Source organism: Manis pentadactyla, chromosome 18 (assembly GCF_030020395.1).
Source record: "Manis pentadactyla isolate mManPen7 chromosome 18, mManPen7.hap1, whole genome shotgun sequence".
Taxonomy (NCBI): Eukaryota; Metazoa; Chordata; class Mammalia; order Pholidota; family Manidae; genus Manis; species Manis pentadactyla.
Window position 1 is genome coordinate 18,035,336 of NC_080036.1, and position 23,863 is coordinate 18,059,198.

Here is a 23,863-nt window from a genome sequence, read left to right on the forward strand (position 1 = left end):
GATTAGAGAAATAAAAGGTGCTTATAAACTTAGAAGAATTTGAGTAACCAAGAATTCTTAATACCAAAAACTGCTAGTTTCTCTTTAAATAGTTTTTGCCCTACCCAAAATAGGAAATTCTGGTCCCAAGTTGTGCTGATTGGTGCTTCTCTCTGCAGCTCTGTGTGATGTGGTCAGTGAGCAAGCACATGATTTTACCACTAAGCAGATGCTCTGGTCTCCATAATAATATGTTCCTTCTGAGCAAGTCCTGATTTCTTAGCAGAATGACCTGTGTTGCTCAGATTCAATGAAGATGGATTGTAAACCCTGAAAGAACACGGGGTGGAAGAAGTGCCTGAATGTTCATGTGAATTTCGTTTTTACTCTCCAACAGAATAACCCAGTCCTAGGACCTCCAAGCCTGAGCAAGATGATCCAGATGGCTGGAGAGATTGCAGATGGCATGGCGTACCTCAACGCCAACAAGTTTGTCCACAGAGACCTCGCTGCCCGGAACTGCATGGTAGCCGAAGATTTCACAGTCAAAATTGGAGGTGTGTCCTTAGCTTTCCAGATCTGAGAAAGAACTAACCTCACTCATGTTTTAGGGACTGAGTCCGCCTCAGTGAAGAGGTTTCCCAACATGCGCCGTGAGTGCAAAGGCTTGTTCTTAGAAAGAATGTGATTGTCGCCAGTTGATAGTCAATCAGAGCCCTGGCCAGGCTGGCTCTAACGCTGATCCATGGGTATGGTGGTGGTCCAGATAGTGGCAAAGATGAGTTGAGGCCGTGGTCCCCAAGGTTACCTCTCCTGGTGTTTGAGATGTTGGTTGGCAGAACAGTTCTAAGCATTTCCAGAAAAAAATTGAAACTGTCCTCAGATGATTTTGATTTGGGCATAAAAGTCGCCATCCAAATTACCAACATTTCCTCTAGTTTTCCTGGCTTACAAGGAGTGTTGGCTCTCCCTGGGGTCCATGGAGTTTTCTAAGAGGTGAGGTCGTCTAATGGTGAAGCCCTTGCACAGAGCAGGAGCAGTGATGGGGAGGTCGCAGTCTTTCAGGGAGGGAGGATCACTGCTTACTGGGGGTCACACTCAGGCTGGTGAGCCCCTAAGCTCCTGACCCCTCTGTTATAACACTTAGTAAGCTGACCGGCCCGCTGGGGAGAGCCCTTGCTGACACACCAGAAAATGGGGATTGGATTGCATTTCTGATCACTGGTTAGAAATTCATTTCAGCCTTCGGGTTTGCTTTGGTCTTAATCTGCCTGATAAAAACACATACCACCTCAGGGGAAACCACCTGCTTTTACCAGGACCCTTATCTTCCCAAATAATGACTGATCAGAAAAATACCAAATACTTATCCTGAGAAACTACAGTGGAGATGTTACATCCGAAAACTATTTAAAACTGACCACTTTGTGTTGCCCTTGAACTGTCTGTTCTGGATGTGCTAACCCTCCCTTAGCAATATTTGTTTTCTCCAGCAATGATTGTATATGAAATGGCTTGGCCTCTTAGGTGGGTGAGTAATGAGTACGCCCTCTAGAAGGGTTTCCAAATTAGGGGTGGGTGTCTTTATTTTTCACTTGTAGGAGCTAGGGGGATAAATATAGCCATATCACAGAGCACGCTTCACTCGGTCGTCAGAGTTACTCATTCAGGAGCCACCATTGAGGCCACCTGGATTTGGCCCTTTGCGGCATCTACACGTCTGGTGCCCCTTGAAGCCTGAGAGGCTATCCTGTCCCAGGTTCCAGGAGAAGAGCACCCCTGGGCTTTCTTTGTGCACCTGCTCAATTCCCTTTCCGGTCCCATACCCCTTACTTCTCCATGGGGACTCAGATTGTTCCTGTGGAAATGCCAACCAGCATCCCCCTACCCAGCCTGAGCTGAAACCCCAGTTGTGCCACTAATTGGAATTGACTCGGGGCAAGTGCCTTAAGTTCTGTGAACCTCAGTTTCTCCACCTCTGCAGTGGGGACGATGCTATAACAGAGCCATGAGATGGTGGGAAGGACCCACTGCAGGGACACATCGGGTGCATGCCTGGCAGGGCGGGTCCTCGGTAAATGTCAGTGCCTGGGGTCCCCAGCATCCCCTCCCACCCCTTCCTGGCACATGGCAGGACCTCCCTTCGTGCTGCTTTCTTCCCTGCTTCACTTCGCAGTAGGAAGCCACCTCTCATTTGGAGTCCAAGTCAGCAAAGACTGTATTTGCTCCTTAACCATTTGGCGTATTGACATGACATTTTCTTTGTACATGTGGGTTTTTTTTTTTCCTAAAATTTGAAATTTTTCTTTTGTGTTAAGGAAGAAATAATTTGTGTTCTTTTTCTGGGATTTCTTTCTTCTTTTTTGTGCAAATAAAGGCAGATCCTCTAATTTGCATGTCCCTGCACTAATTCTGAGATAAGACTTTAACACTTCACTTTAGTGCTTCACTAGGGGTGAAAAATGTTTTTTCAATGCCTGGTATCCCATGGATTACAAATATGACAAGTAATTTTACCAGAGGCAATTCGATGGCCCTTAGACTAGCACAAATTGGACCGGTTAACATCCAAAGAACTTCATTCTCTGTGTTTGTTCTGTGTACCCTTACCTCTTCGCACGTTAGAGAGGTGAATGAACATTTAAGAAGGGAGAGCAGCCCTTTCTCCTGGGAAGGAGAACGGAAAAGTCCCTGTAAGAAAATGTGGTATGATTGAGTGGAAAATCAAAATCTGACAAAGAAGCAATAATTTAGGATTATAAAGCAAGCCTACCATCAAACATAATTATGTGACTTCTTCTGGAGAAATGGAAAATAGAAGAAATTTTCAAAAATGAGTGGGAGTATTATGTTGAAAAACATTAGTTGAGTAATAGCTTTAGGGGCCTAGCAAATAACATCTCTTAGGCATCTTCCCAGGTACTTTTTTCATCATGAATGGGTACTCTCAATATTTTCCCCCTTATTAGTGAGCCTCCCTTCTTTCCTCTGGCAATGGGGCAATGCTGTCAAGTAAATAAGAATCAACATGCTTCTGTTCATCTCATCAGGTTTTTAAACCACATATGAACAACCTTTGGTCCAGGCAGATCCTATTTTCTTGACAACCACGGGACTCGATCATTTGTAACTGCCTCTCATTTTAGAGGCAACAAGGGAATTCATGTATAGAAAAAAAAGCAGGTTTAAAATGTTTTTAAAAGCAGAGGTTTTTTGGTATTTGCTTGCCACGTGACTGATCCCTTACTGTTTCTGCCTTATAACATTGCCAACACTGACATCCGGCCTCCTGAAAGCGTGCTGCAGCCCTGCCTGTGGGTACAAGGCCCTCCTCTACAGCCAGGATAGGATAGTGCATCTTCGCCTCTCCCCCGAGAGCTGCCCAAACAGCATAACTCTGGTTATGTGCTTTCTCTCCACCTTACAGACTTTGGTATGACGAGAGACATCTATGAGACAGACTATTACCGCAAAGGAGGAAAAGGGCTGCTGCCCGTGCGCTGGATGTCCCCCGAGTCCCTCAAGGATGGAGTCTTCACCACTCATTCTGACGTCTGGTATGAAAGACTCTCCCTGTAATGTGAGCCCGAGCCCTCCAGCCTCTGCAGGTCCCACCGGCTCAGTCTCGAGGGCTTCACTTTCCTCCTGTTTTCTGTTCATTGTGACCCCTTTTCCAGCTTTGACTAAGTGTTACGTGGGCCACACTCCATTGCTGAAGTGTTGCTGTTGTCAGGGAGCTAGCTAAGGACAGAGGGCATTTGTAAGATCTAAAGAATTTGCAGGACCGACATTTCTTTCTTTCCATCCTTAGCTATTCGCTAAGTGGCAAGGAGCCCTTGAGACAGAACACCAGGAGCCTGGACATTGCCAGAAAACTTCACCTCTCTCTGCTTCTCCCCTGCCTGCCTTCTGTCATTTGATCTTTCACAATAAATAGATATTATGTGTGTGTGTGGCTGCCTCACCTAATTAAACCTTCAGATTGCAGACTTTGCTTTATTTAGACCCAAAGCTTGGGAGTCTTGATGTGTTTTCCTGTTGGTCCCATCTGCTGTCTGTCCTTTCTCGATGGACATCCAGCGTTGCTGACCCAGGGATGTATGGAGAGCAGAATGTCTTCCTTAATAATAAACCTGTGTTGGTGGTAGAAAGCTCATCAGCTGAGGAGAGCAGAGAATTCTCAACATTATTGTTTATTGCAATTCAGCAACATTGTGGAGAAATGGACAGTTTCAGAAATACCACCGAGGTTCTTGGCAGGCGAAAGCCCTGGCACATCTACCTTCCAGCATGTCAACTAGTTTCTCGGCCGTCCTCTCAGGAGATCCCATTGCTGATGTGTTACAGAAAAGCTAGTTGTTTACTCCAACTGTCTGGATGACCACATAGAGGAGCTATTTAAATAGTGACCGACATCATTTTCTTTAACCTCATGAACCTGCCGCAGTTCAAGAGTGTTGGATCTCATTTGGAAGACAGGTGCAAATTGGAAATAGCATTTGAATATGACCTGGCAAAGCTTGATTGCTTCTTGAGCTGTTTTGCAATCAGCCTGTCCAAGATGGTTATCTCTTTACTGTCAAATCAAAGTGCTCAACACCATTTTTAGTTATAGAGATGATGGGGAGAGGACAGACCTGATCTGTGCATGCCTCTGTTTATGCTAGGCTCCATGCCTCCAGAAGCTTGGGGGTCAGCTTACAATACAATAAAATAGAAAACCATGAGAACTAGGGAAAACACAGGCAGGTTAGGAGGATAAAACTAGAGTTGTTAATATCTCACAGGCTAATTTTACCCCAATTCTGGTTAGTGACTACTGTGACAGGCAGCAACAAAGGGGCCCATGGGGCATTCAGTGCCAAGTTTCTCTCTTGTGATGACATAAACATTATAAACCAATAAGCAAAAAGCAATGTAAACAAAGTAGGCATTTGATACTCATTCCTTTCAGTGCTCAGGCATTGACAGGATTAAAGTTTTTGTTTTTGTTTTTGTTTTAATGACAGCCTTTGTGGATAACGCATGTAAGGTGGGCCAGGATGTTGGACGATGTGGAAGGTTTCTCAGCTGCCCAGGGTCTAAAGCTCTCCTCCAAGAAATGGAAGTCATTTTAGATTTGTATTGAGTAGCACAAAACCGTCATTCCCAAATAGTTAAAATCTAGAAAGAAATAGAATTATATTGGGCTTTGTGAGAGAGACCCCAGGATCAGGATTGGAAAGTGTCTCTGAGGTCAGTTTTAATCCCAAGTCCCATCCACAGTGTTTTGGACAGCTGGTTGTTGAGCTTCTGCTTGGATGTTTCCAGGGACTGCTTACTCCCTCCCTGACAAAGACAGGCTGTCCTAATTCCTAAGATGTCCTTGTTCTTTGCAGGTTTTTCCTGTGCTGTGCCTACACCGACTTCTTGCTGATACCCCGTCAGCCCTTTTCTCTGTAGCACAGTCACACACCCTGCTCTGTGTATGAGGAGGCAGGGCCTAGAGTCATGAGGAGGTGGTTTCTTCCATTGGAACATCTCCAGAGTTTCCTGCTGTCCCTCAAAACGTTACTCCCAGGCCCTTGGCCACTGTGCTTGCTCCTGTAGCTCCCTTGTAGCCCCAGTCCCTTGCAAACAGTCCCTTTGGGTTAGAAGACACCCAAGAAGTGGGCCCTGCAGGCACGGAGGAAACTGGGCAAGGGACTGAGTAGCTGAAACTCACACTTAGAGTTGTGCTGTCTTCCCAGGCATCTGGAACACTCTATGACAGTCTTCATTTCTTGACTCCCTAAGCAGCTTTCCAAATGGCTGCAGATATATAGGGCTGGTTGCACCCTTTTAGGGTTATTTGCTTCTTCAGGGGCTAGTTCATGTCAGTGGGGAATGTGGTTATCTCTGTAGGTTTCAATTTACTGGCGGGGGGGACATTGACCCGATCCTGTCCTGCTGTGGTGAGGTGTGCCCAGCCAGCACTGGCATTGAGGTAAGACTCACAGGAAGTTGTTCTCTACTTGGGAAGGCTTTTATCTAATGTTTAAAGATGAAATCTGTCCACAAAATTCATGACTTGCTTTATATTAAGGCATTAATGCCAATGCCAGATTATAAATTACCTGCTTTGAAAAGCACATGGGTGTTGCCTATTTCTCAGTGCCTCTGACTGGCCTTGGTTAAACCAGGGGGTATGGTTGCCCTGCCTAGTAGGTGAGGTCTGGTGAGGAACATATGTCTTCCCTGCTGGCTCTGCAGTACCTTGGCTTCTGTGACCACTGATGATGCCAGGGAGGCAAGTTGGCACTGGGTAAAAATGGTTTTGCCCCCATACTCTGGGGCAGGAAAATGGCTGGACTCAACTGGTCCTATCCTGTGAAGGATGACCAGATTTTAGCATTAAATGGCCCTTGCTGTCAAGCAATATATCACACAACAGTTGCTCCAATAAAAGTGCTCTTGGAGAGCCAGGTATGTTACCTGCTCTGTTATTTCATGCATGTGACAGGAAGACCTGGCATGGCCCTGGCACAGTGCTCATGCATGCAAGAACAGGGTGGTTAGGGTCACAGTCCCCACTCTTGAGGGATGAAGTCTTGTGGAAAAGAGGAAGTGACCCTGATGGGTTGGAATCACAGAAGCCTTCCCAAAAGAGAGTTGTGGCCACCTAGACTGTCACCTGCAGAGCAGTGAGCCAGCAGATTCCTAGCAGTGGGGAAGCTGGGGGAAGCCATGGCAGTGGCGTCCTTGAGGGACTTACACTGAAGAGAGATCAAGGAAGGCCTTGGATGTTGTGTTAAGAGTTTGGAACTAATTCTGCAGGCTCTGCAAAAAAGACTTTTAACGGGATAGTGTCTTCTGAACACGAGAGTGAGCTAGAGCTGTGTTTTCAGTTCACAGTAGCTAGAGTGTAAGGCTGCATTGAATAAGATGTTAGTGCCCAACAGGAGGAGGACTACAGGCCAGGTGAGGAGGACCGCCTGTACTGAGGAAGTGCTCAGGGGAGAAATGGAGGAGACCAGACCTTTGGACAAATCTGTGCCTGAATTGGCAGCTCTGGTAGGACTGAGGAGACCGAAGGAAGGATGACCTCAGGTTGGCCATGCAGGTGGGATGGGGCATCACCTGCAGTGAGGCCAGAAGAAGAACAGGGTTGCAAGACAGCTCAGTCTGACACATGTTAAGGCTGTGGTTCGCCAAGTACAGGCATACCTCAGAGAAATTGTGGGTTCGGTTCCAGACCACCGCAATAAAGCAAATATCCCAATAAAGTGAGTCATATGAATTTCTTCATTCCCCGGTGCATATAAAAGTTGAGTTTATACTGTAGTCTATTGCGTGTGCAATAGTATTATGTCTACAAAAACAATGTACATATCTTAATTAAAAGATACTTCACTGCTAAAAAATGCTAACCATCATCTAAGCTTTCTGTGAGTCCTAACTGCTGCTAACAGATCACTGTAACAAATATAATAATAATGAACAAGTTTGAAATATTGCGAGAATTACCAAAATGTGACACAGAGATACAAAGAGAGCAAGTGCTGTTGGAAAAATGGTGCCGATAGACTTGCTCAACGCAGAGTCGCCACATACCTTCACTTTGTAAAAAAAAAAAAAGAAAAAAGGCAGTATCTGTTGAGGTTCCTTCAAGCAGGATACCTGCTTCTTACTGGGAGCCTGACACCGAGTGGCTGGGGCTGAAGCAGTGTGGAAGCCACCCAGTTAGAACTGGCGGCTTGAGTAGCAGCGAGCACAGCCAGGGGGAGCGAGAGAAGTGGGCCTGGGAGACAGCCTCCTTTTCAGGTTATTTCTCAGGCCAGGCCTGCAGTCAATAAAAACAGCAAGCTTGTGATTTCTTGTACTGTAACCACATTGCAGACACGAAGGTTGGGAGCGACAGCTGCTTCTGTGACAGGCTGCTTTCTGTAGGCAGAGCACCCACCCCCCATCCCCGCCAGAGCCGATGGAGAAGCCTGTGCCCCCAGCCCCAGCCTCTGAATGCTGCGCCCTGGTCTCTGGGTCTTTGGCTTTTTTGGGTCTCTTGTGCAATATAAAGACTACATCTTGGTCACTACAAGTTAAAAAGGATTTTGGGTGGGTCAGTCCTCCGACTGCTGAGATTCTATTTGTGTCTAACATCTCTTAGTATCAATGTGTACAAAAACCTTTTGTTGATGGAAAGAAGCTGAAGCACTGAATAAAACATTCTGATGGAGTCTGAGGCCCTCCTGGCTTGGGCTCCTGGCCAGGATCCCACGAGCTCTCCGTAGGAACTGTCCTGCCCCTGAATTTTCGGTGTGGCTTTGCCAGCACCCCTGGCCTGCCCTGGTTGGGTTGGAAGCCCCTCAGCTGTTGGCTGCTGAGCAGCCCGCTTTATTCTGCTGGAAGGAACTGAATGTAAAGGCAAATAGACCATAGAGAATTTGTAGAAATGGCAATGTGTGCTGGGCAGGCACCTTTGTTTTGCAGATTACAGCATCTCCTTTTGCATCACTATCTGAAATTTCTGAGTACACGTATATCTATTTTAATTTGTTTTTCAATGGTTGGATCTTCTAAACTGACAGGCAAAAGTGCATGCGTAGCACTGTCACTCTCTGCCCCCCTTACTGAATTTATTCCTCAGCTGCCCCCTTCTCCTCAGCTGAACTCTGTGCTTAAGGATTCTTTGTGTCCATGAGCCCCCCACCCCCACACACACCTAGGAGCCTGAGCCCATCACAGGCCAGCAGCAGCCCGGCTCCCACAGGGTTTCTCTCCACCCTGGTCCCCCCTGGGCTGTAAGATCCCCGTGGAGGTTTCCGTATCAAGACTCAGGCCCCCACCGCAGAGCAGTGAGGTCAGAACTGTGGTCAGGGGCACAGGCATCCGTAATGCTTTCAAAACTCACCAGGGGAATCTGCTCTGCAGCTGGTGTTGAGGGCCGCTTGGGTACAAGTTTCCAAAACAGAGATGCTTGTTGAACAGCTTGATTGTCCCAGGTTGCACTTGAAGCCACTAAATCACTGTCCCAGCGGGGCCCTGGAACCTGCACATTTACGGGCATGCGCGGTCTGAACTCGGCTTGTCCAGGGTTCCAATCAGAGATCAGGAGCTTCCTGGCCATTCGAAGGACCTTGAAAGCCCCTCCTCTTCAGCTTCCTCAGCTGCCCCACTAGGGTTGCATTGACTTGACACAGGATAGACATTTCACACAGCCCAGTGCCTGGTGCACTAACACGAGCTCTGTTGCCACAGGGAGAGCAGTTTTTCAGGGCCCGTGGCAGAAGAAGTGCCGGAAAGGAGAGGGCCATGTGGTCTCTCCATGCCTTCTGAGCCCCTCACGTTTCTTTTCTCACCATAGGTCCTTTGGGGTCGTCCTCTGGGAGATCGCCACACTGGCCGAGCAGCCGTACCAGGGCTTGTCCAACGAGCAAGTTCTCCGCTTTGTCATGGAGGGCGGCCTTCTGGACAAGCCGGACAACTGCCCTGACATGCTGTATGTATTCCTGGGCCCCCACACCTCTCCCTCCGATTTCCCTCCGCAGTCATGCTTGTCCTGGGTCACATGAGACTAGTTCTGAGAGCCAGTCTCTCTGGCCAGGCGACCACTGTGGTGGTCTGAGCAGCTTAGAAGAGGGTTTATCCTGCTGGAAGGAACCTGTGCCGGTACCTTAATTCCACCCCATCTTCCTTAACGCTTTAGTTCTGATTTGCAGTTTGCACCATGGTTTCTCAGGCCAAATGTGTCTATGAAATTTGACCAAAGCAATTCTTACTCATCTTCTCCTTGCAAAGGTTTTAAAAAGAACAAAAGGCAACAGCTTGGCACTGATCACTCTTAAGCTGAATTCTGGAGCCTCTCCCCAGCTTCCCGCAGGCCTGAGTGAGCCACTGCAGGTGGTGCACGCTTAAGGTCCCCACTCCTTCATGCACCGTGTGGAGTAAACCTCGCCCTCTTCTCTCGGGTAGTTGCAGCATACCGCCACCACACCGCCGTCCCCCCACGCGTCTGCTCTGTTAAGTGTTTACAAAAGTCATAAACCATGTAAGTGACACACTCTCTGGAGCTTCATCCAGTGACCCGGTCAACCTGGAACATGGTCCAGCTGACCCTGCAGACACATGCCTGGGCACACACATCTTGGGGCACTGGAAAATTTGTCTCCTTGCACCACTTCTTTTCAAAGAAATCTGTTCAGCTTGTTCCTATGATTAGTCAGATAATGGGGAAAGTGTCTGTGCTGCCTGGTGGGCCTCACTGCTGGTGGAGGTCAGAGCTGCTGAAGGCAGGAGGGCCTTGCTGTCTTTCCCTGAATGAGTCAGAGGTGTGGTGACAGTGTTCTGTGGGGGGGTTGTCAGCTGCAGGACAGGTCCAGGTGGGGACAATGGACTTGTTTTCAACTTACAGTGCAGGGCACAGAGATTCTTCTGGATTCCGACAAGTAGAAGGTAGGCTACCACTAGTGCCTCAAGACCAATTCAGGAATTTTCCAGACGTGCTTTTCAGGACAGGTTCAGCTTCACATTGGAAAGGAACCACGGAAAATTGGGCTGTCTGTCTCTGTGTCTGTGTGGAAGACTCCCAACTGTGCCACCTGCCCATACACCAAGCCTCAAGGGAGCACTGACTTGGACTGGGCCCTGTAATGGTGGGATGGTTTACAGATAGGAGTCAGACCCTGTGTCCAGGGGGTGCCAGGGGCATTGGTCCTGAAACAGCCATGACGGCTTTGGCCATCTGGTCCCAGTTCCCCTGGGTCAGGAATTCAGACACCGGTGTGTGGCGCCTCTGCTCAGTCTCAGGTGGCTGGAATCAAGATGGTGGCCGGGTCTGTGGCCACCTGAGGCTCAGAGCCCCGTCCTTGAGGTTGTTGCCCGGATTCCGCACCCTGCGTCTACAGGACCGGGGTCCTTGCTGGCTGTTGGCTGGGGACAGCGCTCGGCTCCCAGAGGCAGAGGCTGCCCCCAGTCTTTGCTGCCTGTCCTCCACAGGCCTTGTCAAGTCAGCAAGAGGACCGCTCTGGGCTTTTCCCACTTGTTTACCTGATCGAGTCCCACCCACCCAGGGTAATCCCTTTTGTTTAACTTGCAGTCAACAGATTAGAAGCCTAAATACAGGAGTGAAGTCCTGTCATATCCACACATTCCACCCACATTCAGTGGAGGTGATCCCAAAGCGAGTTTACCCCAAGGGCAGGGATCCTGGGGACCCCCACAGAATCTGATGACCACGGCCTGGGAAGCAGAAACCATTGTCCTATCAACAACCAAGGTTTCATTTTTTTCTAAAGCACTTCGAGTGTTGCTACCGAGACTGAGCCCATGGAGCAGTGGCCGCCTTGCTCTCACAGTCCCGCTGTGCAGCGGAGGGGCTGAGGGGCAGTGGGCGGACACTTGGCACAGGACTGCGTGCCTCAGGAGTACATTAGCCGGGCGTTGTGCTCTTTAACTGCTGCTTCTGAACGTTTGTTCAGCCAAAGCCAGTTCTGTCCCATGGACAGCTTACATGGAATTAAGAAAGAGGGCCAGACATTGCCACAGCAAAGGCAACACCTCTGTATTGGCATGTGCGTATGCATGTGTCTGTGTGTGTGTTGGGGAGAGGGGCACCCACAAATCATCTGATCATGGGTCTGGACTAGGACACCCACAGGTGCTCCTAATAATGGCCACCAGTGACAGGAGGCTCTGTTTCTCAGAGGGCAGTATGTATGGGGGACATGGAGTTCCTGGGTTCCTCATTGAGGAACTTCCCAGTACAGCCTCTTTAGTTTTTAGGATTCAAAGTTGAGAGAGACTCAAAAGATCACTTAATGCATTTTCTTGCTGAGCATGGAAATTCTTTCTCCCCCTACCTATGTTAGTTTTTTAGTGCAATATAACATTACCTCAAACCTACCAGTTTAAACAATAAGCATCCATTGTCTCACTGAAGTTCAGGAATCAGAGTAGCCTAGCTGGAGGCTGTGACTCAGGGTCTCCCGAGGCTGTGGTCTAGCTGCCCTCCAGGCCTGCAGGTCCCTGAAGGCTTGGCTGAGGCTGGGAGCCACTTCCAAGGTGGAGCACTCATGGGCTGAGTGCCCAGAGAGGCCTGCGTTTCTCCACGATGCTGTGCAAGGTCCTTGTGCCAGGTAGCTGGCTTCTCCTAGGGCGGGTTTGGCAGACCTTTGCTCTATAAGGACAAGTAGTAAATATGCTGAGTGTTGAGCTCTGTGTTCTCATAAGGTCATGACTGCAGCCTCTCAGCTCTGCTGTCCTAGTGCTAGAGCAGTCACAGACATCATGTGAATGAACAAGGCTATGTGTCAATAAAACTTTATTTTCGGATACTGAAATTTGAATTTCACCTAATTTTCATGTTGTCACAAAATATTATTTTGACTTTTTTCAACCATTTGCAAATACAAAAACCATTCTTAGCTCATAGGCCTTACAAAACCAGGCAGCAGGCCAGATTTGGCCCACAGGCCTATGGTTTGCCCACCTTGCCCAAGAGTAAGTGCTTGCAGAGCACGAGCCAGAGTGCCCCTTATAGCCCAACCTTTGAGTTTCACTCCACAGTGTCCTGCGTCTTCTGTGGGTTGCACAGGAAGTCCTGTTCGAAGGGGAGGTGAATACTCGGGGCATGAATCCCAGAAAGTGAGGATTGCTCGGGTGCTGGAGGCTGGCTACCACACCTCAAAGACACCCAGTTTCCTCTACAGGCGACTGCTCTCCACTCTGAACAGTGTGGTCACTGTATTCTTGTCAGCCCGTAACCAGAAAAGTCTTCCTTTCAAGCAAAAATGGAATGTATCAGTAATGGAATATGAGGAGTGATGCCCACTGAATTTGCATAGGTGTGTGCAGTGCCAGAAAAGAGGCAGATACTACAACCCGTGGTGTTCTAGCAAACCTAGAAACAGTCCAAGAAAGCAGGTGTGAGCTTTGTTCCTGTGGTTTGGGTGGTGGGAGAAGAAGTATTGTTTTTGAACTTTCTCTTTGACTCAAGGAAATGTTTGTCTCTGAGAAACTTGTGAGACTCTTCAAATTGATCCGCCTCCAGGTGACTGGAGTTTTATATTAATTTAATATGCCTGGGAAGCAGCCCACCTGCCATGGGAAAGGCAGTGCACTTCCTGTTCCCAGCATAGAGTGACAAGGAAATTTACACGGACAGGTTACTCGTGGATATTGAATGTTTAATTCAGGAGGCATTTCTGCTTTGCCATCCAGAACCCTCTTGGCAAATTTTTCTCCCTTCTCAGAAAAGAACAAAATGCAAGGGGCTGAGCTGGTTTCATAGGGAGCGTCTGTGTTATCCTTCTCAAGGCGCAGATGAACTCAAGAGAAGGAAGAAGTGTTCTGGGAGAGGGGTTCTTCTGTTATAAGAATCGAAACAACGGGCTCTTGTTTCTCCCAAAGGAGAGGAAATTCACTGAGCCCTGGGGTTGTCTGAATGCCCTGCTGGGCCTCTGTGTGGAAGAGGAAATGCTTCAGTTGTGGGGTGCCAGAGGTCTGACGGGGCACCAACCAATAGGCTCCAGTTGGGGCTGCATGTGCACTGGCTGCCGGCGGACTTCAGCTCAGCGGCAGGAAGGTGCTTCGGCGGTTGGTGTCACCTGCAGCAAGGGAAGCAGGCACCTCTGGAACAGCCACAGAGCCCCACACTCTTGGGAGCACAGAGGCTCAGGCTTTAGAGGGAAGGCTCTGTGGCCCAAGTCTCAGGGTGTCCAGGCCTATGAATCTTAACGCTGAGACTCAGTTTCAATTCACTCAGCAAGCGGCATGAGACCATATTCAGCTTGTGGTTCGCTGGTGGATCCGTATTTTAAATTGATGACAAGGCCCATCCTGAACCTTGCCATCCACTTAGGTCTCCACACTTACACCACAAGTCTTGAGCCCCTCTGAATGCATGCTGACTGCTGACATCCCAGCAGCGGGCTGTGAGGCATGGCGTCAGCTTTCTGGATCTGGCCTCTGGAAAGACTGGATCCGAATGCTGCAGGATAGGGGCTGCAGCAGAGGGGAGCAGTGAGTCCTAAACCATGAGCCAAGAAGCCATAGCCTCTGCGGGTGAAACTCCCACAATGCCATGTGTCAGGACCCTTGCCAGGGAAGTCCCCAGTATAGGACATTCAGGATGACACTGGAACTTTCTAGCCCAGAGGCAGCCCCACAGAGGCTCTGATGTCATGCAGTCTTCAGCATGGTTTGTCCTCTTGCTGATTAAAGCCCCCACATTGCTGGGAATCCTGGGCTCGTTCTGTGGGGACCGAGTGCCTGAGTAGGATCCAAATGGGCAGGAATGGCCAATCCTGCCCAATTAACCTCTCACTGGGCTTTCCCAGCGTGGCCTGGGGCTAGGGCTCAGGCGGGCTCTGCTGGCAGAGAAGTGGCTGTAGACAGCCCCGCCGTTCAGGGCTGCTGAGAGGCTGGTGAAGGAGAGGTGCGCTGAACCCCAGGCCCTTTCTGGAACCTGGTGTCCCTTTGTTGGAAGAGGCATTACTCGGACTGAGGCTGCTAATGCTGCTCAGCTCCTGGGCTGCCTCCTGCATCTCCGCTGTGACCACGACGTGGGAGTGCAGAGGAGGGCTGAGAATGGGGTGGGTGTACGAAGGTGCCTCCATGTGCAGCATGAAGAGGCAGCACCTCTTGCCTCACACCCCGACCGTCACCCAGCCACCTGGGATCACGCGTCTCCGGAAGCAGCCACATTGGGTCTTGTTCCTGCCTCAGTGCAAAGGGATCTCTGCACCCCCAATGGGGGGCATTCACCAAAGGATGTGCTCTGACTCACTAGAGCTGACTAGTTGTAAAAACTGTGCTTTGTTGAAGAGTTTTATCAGCTTACAAATCCTTCTAGAGTCTACTGGAAAGTTTTCTTGTGGAGATCATGTAAACAAGGTCTTGAGGCCTACGAAGCAGAAAGGACTTCCTTTTATGGGCAGCACTGGAGGGGCTGTGACTCTGGGATGGGTTGAGATCGGCATTATGTGGCTTGTTCGGGCTGATGTCACTTGTGTCACTCCCCTCCTGGTGGCACCTCCTCAGCCCTGGGCCCCAGGGACACAGAGCCAGGGCGCACCACATGTTCTTGGCCCTGGCTGCGCTTCTCCTTGGATGTTTCAGCTGAGAGGAAATCGCGGCTAAGCCATAGAGAGGGATTTTGTGTGTTTCTGGCCCTCTTTACTTACAGTTTTGTGGGGTCCTTTTTCTTAGGAGATAACGGAGGTATGGGAGGCCAGGACTGTCTGCCATGGGACCTGAGGCAGGAGCTGCCCGTTTATCAGTGTAAATCTCCCCACGCCTGAGACTGAGAGGGGACAGTCTCCTGGAAGGATCATGGTCTCTCTTATTTAGGTTGAAAAAAAAATGCCATTTTCTGAGTTTGGTGGTGTTCAAAGTGTAGCTATACTGCTTAACAGAGAAACATCCCAGCTCTACCCTTGCTGGTTTGTAATCTTGGACAAAGTACTTCAATCTCTTGGTGCTTCCACTTCCTCATCACAACATACACCTGCTTGTCAGACTTGTGAGGATAAAGCAGTTCATACATAAAACCTGGGCTCTCGCCCCTTGGAACTTGCCCTGGGGCCGCACAGAAGCGGATGGTCTGTCTGCCAGACGGACAGAGGCTGGAAGCCATTTGGGGTGCTTTGCTCTTCCTAGGTATAGGAAGTTCCATTTGGCAATTGTCATTGAAAAGCATCTCTTTATCCAAAAGTTTTAAAACAAAACAGGATAGAATTTTCTGGCCATCATGGAAGTGGAAGGGATGAAGGCACTCTGGTTTCAAAGTCACATGAGAAAGGGCAGCTGGCCGATCCCTTCTCGGAGCCTCTGCATCCTCTGGCCAGCCCGGATGTCTACTTGGTCACCCTTCTTTTTATTGCAAAGGTCTCCTTAGCTGGCTCCCTGCATTCTGGGTTAGTAAGAAGCGCTCCTCCTCCTGCAGCCACTGCGTGCCCTGTCAAGGCCCGGGCCGTCCTGGGACAGGGCAGCTGGCTCTCTCGGCAGCAGTCCTCCCTCCCAGGCCCTCCCCTCTCGGGTTCTCCGCCAGGAGGACTCCTGTGGCCCATGCGACTCCGGGCGCTTCCCAGAGGTTTACAGCCCAAGTGCCATCCTGGCCCAGCTGATGAGAAGCAGGCACAGCGTGGACTTCCCACCATGCCCTCTGCCTGTCCCTTGCCTGAGAGGTGACTCTTGCACAGGGCTGCCCCTCACTGGCTCGCTGGGATCTGGCTTCATGTTTTCCTTGGGACTCTTAGGCAGCTTAGCACAGCCTGGATCACAGGCCAGGCTGTGCCACTGTGCGGCCGCCGCAGCCTCAGCCCCCGGTGCCAGGTGGGGACAGCAGGCTTGGAGTGCGCGCTCCTGCCCTGCAGCTATGCCACCTCACCGCGCCTGGGCCTCGGGTTCTCTGCCAGCGGCCCCCTGTCACCAGGAGGAAGCTTATGAATAGCATAGGCGGGATTAAAGGAGAGAGTGCTGTAGGGAAAGCTGCCATCACTCGCCAGCCTTAGCGACAAGCCAGGGGTTTCCTGTATTCTAATTCCGGATATGTTTATTCAGTGGCTACAAGAGATGCTTCAAATAGAAAGCTGGTTTGCTGTTTTTTTTTTTAAATTTCTTAGCACTGTCACTGTAAATAGTACCTGTAATGATGGACTCTGTGTAACCCCACATCTGCCCTTCTCAGGAAATGAGGGTTTGGGTTCATATGGTGGAGGGTCCTGGACCTGGGTAAAGTGGTGAGACATACGACAGGCGGTGCTGGCAGCTCCTTGGGCCACCAAGACAAGAAGCCAGAGGCTCCTAGAGGCAGCAGAACCCCTTGCAACCCTCACGCACCCGTTAGGAGGGGAAAGCCAGCGAGGGGCCGGGAGACCGCCTGGCTGTGGGCCCCTTCCCGGCGGGGCCCACCTCCGTCTGTCTTCCCCCAGGTTTGAGCTGATGCGCATGTGCTGGCAGTACAACCCCCGGATGAGGCCTTCCTTCTTGGAGATCATCAGCAGCATCAAGGACGAGATGGAGCCCGGCTTCCGGGAGGTTTCCTTCTACTACAGCGAGGAGAACAAGCCACCCGAACCGGAGGAGCTGGAGCTGGACCTGGAGCCGGAGAACATGGAGAGCGTCCCCCTGGACCCTTCCGCCTCCTCGTCCTCCCTGCCGCTGCCTGACAGACTCTCAGGACACAAGGCCGAGAACGGCCCAGGCCCTGGGGTGCTGGTGCTCCGCGCCAGCTTTGATGAGAGGCAGCCTTACGCGCACATGAATGGGGGACGCAAGAACGAGAGGGCCTTGCCTCTGCCCCAGTCTTCGACCTGCTGATCCTCGGATCCTGAATCCCGTGCAAACAGTAACGTGTGTGCACGCTCGGCGGCGGGTGGGGGGGAGAGAGTTTTAACAATCTATTCACAGCCTCCTGTACCTCAGTGGATCTTCAGAACTGCCATTTGCTGCCCACGGGAGACGGCTTCTCTGCAGTAAACACATTTGGGATGTTCCTTTTTCAATATGCAAGCAGCTTTTTATTTCCCTACCCAAACCCTTAACTGACATGGGCCTTTAAGAACCTTAATGACAACACTTAATAGCAACAGAACACTTGAGAATCGAGTCTCCTCACTCTTTTTCATCTCTCTCTCTCTCCTCTTTCCGCTTCATAATGGAAAAATATTTGCCGCCAGCTAAGCTGAGACATCCGTTTGACCAGACTGAGTAAATGGTTGTCCCTCCCCGTGGCCCCACAGTGCCCCTGTACACACCTGCCTGACACCATAGGTCTTTATAAAAATCATGTTGAGATGGACTTTTTAATTGTATCTTTAACCTTTTTAGGGACACAAGTAATTTAAAAAGGGCCATCATTCACCCAAGGTTGTCACCATTTCATTGCTGCCAAATTCTACCAAAACCCTGAAGTTTCTCCCTCACAATCCTTGCACTTACTTTCTTGTTCCCAGAGGCACGGGGCGCGTGTGGCATCTAGTCACTCCGTTGAAGAGCCTCGTTGGTGATGCACTCCATCCCATCATCCCCTGGCGTTCTCTTCGGGTCTCATGTTCACATAGGTCCTATTGCTTTTGACTAGGTTATTACTGGGGGAACTGGACAGAATGGGATTTCTCTTGGTGAAGATGGGGAGAAGCTGAACTGGCTTCCCTGGCCCACTTCCCTACCCCTACTCTTATCCCCACAGGAATTCTGGAGAAAACAGGCCCTGTCGAGAACCTGAAGACAGGCTTTGGGTAAAGGTTTTCCATGTGCCAGTCTCCTGTCCCCGCTCCCGGCCCCCCAAGACACAGATGGGAAGGGGTTTCCAGGGACTCAGCCCAACCGTTTATGCAGGTTTGCAAGGGAAGAAATTCAAACACCACAAAACAGTAAGAAGAAAAGCAGTAAATGAATTCAAGCATTCTAAGCTTTGTTGACATTTCCTCTGTTACTAGGACTTCTTCATGGGTCTTACAGTTCTATGTTAGACCATGAAACATTTGCATACACATTGTCTTTAATGTCACTTTTATAACTTTTTTACGGTTCAGATATTCATCTATACGTCTGTACAGAAAAAAAAAGCTGCTATTTTTTTTGTTCTTTATCTTTGTGGATTTAATCTATGAAAACCTTCAGGTCTACCCTGCTTCCCTTTCTGCTCACTCCAAGAAACTTCTTATGCTTTGTACTAGAGTGCGTGACTTTCTTTCACTTTTTCCGGTAATTGATACTTATCGAACATAATTTGCCATGAACTGTTTGATGCCTTTTTATACATACACACCCCTCCCCCTGCCCTGTTGGCTACGTTCTAACCCATAGGCTCTGTGGGCACGAGGCTGGTGAGGGAAGGAGACGGAAAGAGGGCACGGGCCTGCAGGGCCGCGCACCCGCTTTCCTCAGCCTGCCCTCACAGCGCGTGAGTCTGTTACTGCGCAAGACACGATACAAACTCAGGTCAGAAAAAAAGGTTAAATATTTCGTACATCCTTGTTCAGTGTTTATGTTCACCATTGTTGAGAATTCTCACCTTCTCTTTCCCTGCCTTTGTTTTGGTTGTGACACACATATATCTATTTTTTTAATTCTTGGGTACAACAGCAGTTTTAACTGCAGACAGTAGGCATTTGGATTACCTTATTTTTTTTAATGGCTATTTAATCCTTCCATCCCTTGAAAAACAGCTGCTGAGTCCCTGGGTGCAGCAGGCTGCGGTCTCCTCGGTGGCCCTCTGCCACCACCCTCCAGTCTGACCTGTCTTTAGAACCAGAAAACACGCAGGGACTTGGCTGGTACTGGCAGGGAGGGGCACAGGGGCAGCACCCACAGGGCAATGGCCAGCCCCCTGCCAGTCTGCAGCCGGGGGGTCAAGAGCTCCCCAAGGAGCAGGGCCCTGGCGCAGGCGTGCATTTCCGTGGCCGGGAACCCAAGTCCTAGGGCCCGGGGGTCTTGTTTAATTCTTCGCACTTCTCACCACAGTGACGATAGCTCAAGAGAGGCTCCTGGGGTGGGAATGTGTAAGTTATGAGTAAGAACAAAGCTAGAATATGATGACCGCTAGTTGTGACTGGAGATTAAACATAAAAAGGAAAGTTTGTAGTGCTTTTTACTTGTCAGTAGTTTGGATCCCACTATTTTCTCTAGCCTGTGTCCCATTGTTTTTCCCTTTTTAAGAAATGAGAAAAAGAAAAAAGTGAATTCAGAAGGTATTATATGTAGGAGTTTTCTTTTAATTTATTTTGTGATACCAGTTTCAATCACTGTAGAGAGGCCCCATTATGAATTTAAATACTGAGAAAAGGGTTTTTGTGTGTGTGTGTATGTGTGTGTGTGTAAGACAGGACAGTTTTTGGTTTGGGGTTTTGTTTTTTTTCAAACATTTATCTACCTCACTCTTATTTTTTTTATGTGTATATATATAAAAAAGAATACATCTCACATCTCTCAGCACCTGACAGTATGCCGTTGATCCTGGTAACCTCATCCACACCACAGGCCGCACACACCAGGTGACGCAGGGAGAGGCCAGGCTGTGCTCCAGGGTTGAAGCAACACTAACTCACCTCCACTCATGTCAAACAGCTAGCCTTTTTCTGAGATGTCATGTTTTGTGTTGCTTTTGTTCTTCTAACCAGGTTTCCTAAGAGGTTGTGAAATGTTAAGGCTTTCCTCCTGCCAGCCCAGTACCCCTGCACTCGGCCACGAGGTGAGGAGAGCCCCAGAGCCAAGGCAGGGAGGCCACCTGGCTCTCCTGGGCTGCTGGGCTTTGAAACAAACGACTCTGTGCAGACTGAATGGTGAATGGATGCTGTGATTGGAAGAGCAGTCTCCCAGGCTTTGAGGACAGGAAATGCTGAGGGGGACAGTCTCTGTCAGACCCCTCCTCCTGTAAATGTGGGTGTCTGGGTTTGCTCCATTCAGCGCACACTGCAGCCCCCAACTCGGCCTGCTCAGTTCAGCCGCACAGCCCAGCAGCACCCGGGAGTGGCGTCCTGCAGGCCTAAAGCCAGAATGCGCGCAGGCTCCTGACCCCCAGCCAGTCCCATGGAGAATGTACGGAGGAGAAGAGCCCCCTCCTTCCTCTCCAGACCGTCCCTTGACTTGCCCCTCCCCTCTTTCTCCCCCAGGGGAACACAGACCAAACCCTCAGGCTGGAAGGGGCCGGTGGTCAGCACCCAGCCTCTTTCTGGGGTGTTGTGCCTGCGCCCCCCCATCCCGCTGCTCACAGGGGCAGACGGCACCTCCCCGCCTCCAGCAGCTGCTCTCACAGGCGCTGGTGATTCTGTCTGGGAGACATGCAGGGGTTTTCCCAAAGTGGGGCAGGCTCCTTCAGTTCCAGTACTGCGGTTAAGCTCAGGGGCGCTTTCCTTCCTGCGAGAACACTACTCGGCTATCCCAAGTCCCCTGGGATCCTGAGCTCATTGGGAAATACTGCTGATCAGGGCTTTCTTCTTCTACACTGGAGGTGACTCCTTGGGATAGTGGCCTCTCCTCTTTGCACATACCTACCGGTTTCCACAACTGGATTTCTACAGATCATTCAGCTGGTTATAGGGTTTGTTTAAACTGTCCAAGTTGTCGGTGTCCTTTTGTTTTTGTTTTATGTAGGTGGCTTTTCTTTAGGTAGAAAGAAAACACTAATAGCGTAGTGCCCATCATAACAAATGCTTCAGAAACACTTAAATAAAAGAGACAATTTTGCTTGAGCAATGGTGCAGTCATTTTGCTGGACCAAACCACCCACCTCCACCCTACCAAGGCATCACCTATCACAGTTCCAGCCTCGTTTTATGCTGAATTCCCCCTCTTCTTGATTCCTCTCTTTCATATGCTCCAAATAATTTAACCAAGCTGAGTTATGGCATTTTCCATGCAACCTCTTTCTGACGGCAGCTCACACTGCTTGAAGTAACGTGAACCACTGAGGCACATCATTGAATTGATGTGAGCATTAAACATTATCACACACAGCCCTTCCCTGAGGCAGCAGGAGCTGGAATATTCCGGAGACACTGAACTTCAGCTGTGTGAGACCCAGACCACCCCACGTCTCCCTTATAGGGTACCATGACGTTTGACACACAGTTGGAATGAGCTCCCTCCTTGGAAGATAGAAGACCGTGTTCACAGCCAACACTGGCCTCTCCTTCCAGCCTGTTTCTTATGACTTGGAACATTTCCATGGTAGGAAAAGTGGTTATTGTGGAACTACCCAGTGGCAAAATGCTTGGCACAAAGTGGTGTGTTTTGGTTGGGAAAGCAGATTTACGCGCCAAGCATGATGCCAAATTCGAGGCCAGTTTGTTCTCCTGAAGCCTTTTTCTCAGCAGCCCACCTGTGTGGGCAGGTGGCCGTCCGTGATGCAGGTTCCTGTTGTGGCAAGGTCACACTAGCTCAGATCAGTGAGGAGGCTAGGATGCTGGTCCAAGGTCCTCCACTGTCACTGTTGGGTCCTCCCAGGGCGGTCAGTGTCAAGGGAAACTCCTTTCCAAAACAGGCTCCCTCCAGGTGACAGTAATGCTCCGTGGTATGCCTTGGCCCATTCCAGCCGCCCCAGTAATGCATTTAAGGTTTGGGGTTTGTCCTTTTGTTAATGTTACTTCTGTGTTCGTCGGTTGTTTTTTCATTTCCTGGGCTAAGCAGCATTGGGAGATATGGACCAGAGATCTACTCTTTAAGAACCAGTGATGAAAGCCAACCTTTCTTACACCACTCTGACGGAGTTGGTGGTACAAAGGAGAACTTCAAGAGAGGATGTTGTTTAGATTGAACCTCTGTTGCCAGAGATGCTGAAGATACAGACCGTGGACAGGCCAGAGGGTTTCATTTTTGTCCTCCAGCTTAGATGACTAGTTGGTCATTTAGAGAAAAGCAGATGAACACTCCTTGAAGGTGGAAGGATCAGGCAGCAGGAAACCCTGTCACGAGGCTCGTGACATGACATGAAGAGAAGAATTATGAGCGGAGGGATTCAGGGCTCGGAAGAAGTATGGGCCATGCTTTGAACTTGATGGTTTCTGAAGGTATCAGACCACATCAAGGCTCAGCAGTCATCCATGGGCATTTGGTGTCAACAAATAAACCTAACATCCTATTTTGAAAACTGTTATTGAGGAGTTAAGTCAAATTGTTCAAGAACATGAACTGCACTGCACTGTCAGTTGTCAGTTCTGGGGCATGACTTTAGGGTTTTGTTTAATTTTGTTGATGCAAGAACGTAATGATCACTCATCTGTACGTCCACGTTTGTGTGCGTCCACTTCTTTCTGGTAAACATTGTTTTAATTAGTCACTCATTAGTGTTTTCAATAGGGCTCTTCAGTCCAGTAGATTACGGGTAGTCAGTTGACGAAGATCTGGTTTACAAGAACTAATTAAATGTTTCATTGCATTTTTGTAAGAACATAGAATAATTTTATAAAATGTTTGTAGTTTATAATTGAAAAAAATAATTTAAAGACACTTTTTTTCTCTGTGTGTGCAAATGTGTGTTTGTGACCCATTTTTTTCAGGACACCTGTTTACTAGCTAGCTTTACAATATGCCAAAAAAAGGATTTCTCCCTGACCCACGCCGTGGTTCACCCTTCCCCCCCCAGCCCTTGCTTTGTGCCCTAGTTTATAAAAAAGGAATGATGATGATTTAAGAAGCAGTTCTGTATCTTCAGTATCTTGGTCTTCCAGAATCCTCTGGTTGGGAAGGGGATCATCTTTTACTGGTCATTTCCCTTTGGCGTGTAGCTATTTTAACAGACTGAAAGAACCTCATTGGCCAAGGAAACAGCAGAGGTGTTGCGGCCCAGCAGTGCACGTGGCACTACTGAGCATCTGCTTTGAGTGGTTTGGGTTTTACAGTTCTGCAATGCCTAGACACGGGAGGATTTGATTGCACAGCTAATGCCTTTCCCTGTGGTCACCGCACACAGATGACAGTTCTCACGCTACAGATGACAGTTCTGGTGCGTGTGGGCCGTTTGCTTACGTCCCTCATATAGCAGGATTAATGCTTTGTTGTAACGGGGAAGAAACCCTGTTTATTTTTATTAAGGCAGAACACCGAAGATACAATTTTCCAGTCCAAAACAAGTCCTTTTTAATAAAAATTACATGCTATTTTTGTTAAGTTCGACTCCATTTCCTCTAGCTCCCAATGGATTATTGGCTGTGTCTGTGCTACTCCACAAAATCCCCCTTGCTGGAAACATCTGGGTGTTTTGCACTACATTGGAGAAAGGTCCAGAAACAATTTGTTTTTTGTTTTCAACTTTTCATTCAGAGGTTTGGCGTTGCATAGACACAGATGCAGGTGGAATAGATGCTTGGCAAAAACACCTGTCTGCTTTCTAAGCCAGTGAGGTTGTACGAAGTTTGCCAGAGTTTGTCTACCTCTGGGACAAAAAAAAAAAAATCAAACCAGAAGGCGTAATGGAATGGATGCA

At 49.1% G+C, this 23,863-nt stretch overlaps 2 protein-coding genes across 3 annotated transcripts in view; one reads left to right on the forward strand and one right to left on the reverse strand.

Annotated features, from left to right (window-relative positions):
* The window catches only part of IGF1R (insulin like growth factor 1 receptor), a 272,673-nt gene extending 248,836 nt beyond the window's left edge, over positions 1-23,837 (forward strand). Inside the window, exons 18-21 of one of the 2 annotated variants that reach the window (XM_036878666.2) lie at positions 377-536; positions 3,407-3,536; positions 9,302-9,436; positions 16,869-23,837. In XM_036878666.2, coding sequence (XP_036734561.1) covers positions 377-536; positions 3,407-3,536; positions 9,302-9,436; positions 16,869-17,256 — 813 coding nt within the window. In that variant the 3' untranslated portion in view covers positions 17,257-23,837. Of the gene's footprint in view, positions 1-376; positions 537-3,406; positions 3,537-3,790; positions 3,929-9,301; positions 9,437-16,868 lie in introns of those variants that run through there. The other variant, XM_036878668.2, reaches the window with a different exon arrangement.
* The window catches only part of PGPEP1L (pyroglutamyl-peptidase I like), a 54,240-nt gene continuing 34,458 nt past the window's right edge, over positions 4,082-23,863 (reverse strand). Inside the window, exon 5 of the mRNA XM_036878673.2 lies at positions 4,082-5,142. Coding sequence (XP_036734568.1) covers positions 5,136-5,142 — 7 coding nt within the window. The 3' untranslated portion in view covers positions 4,082-5,135. The remainder of the gene's footprint in view (positions 5,143-23,863) is intronic.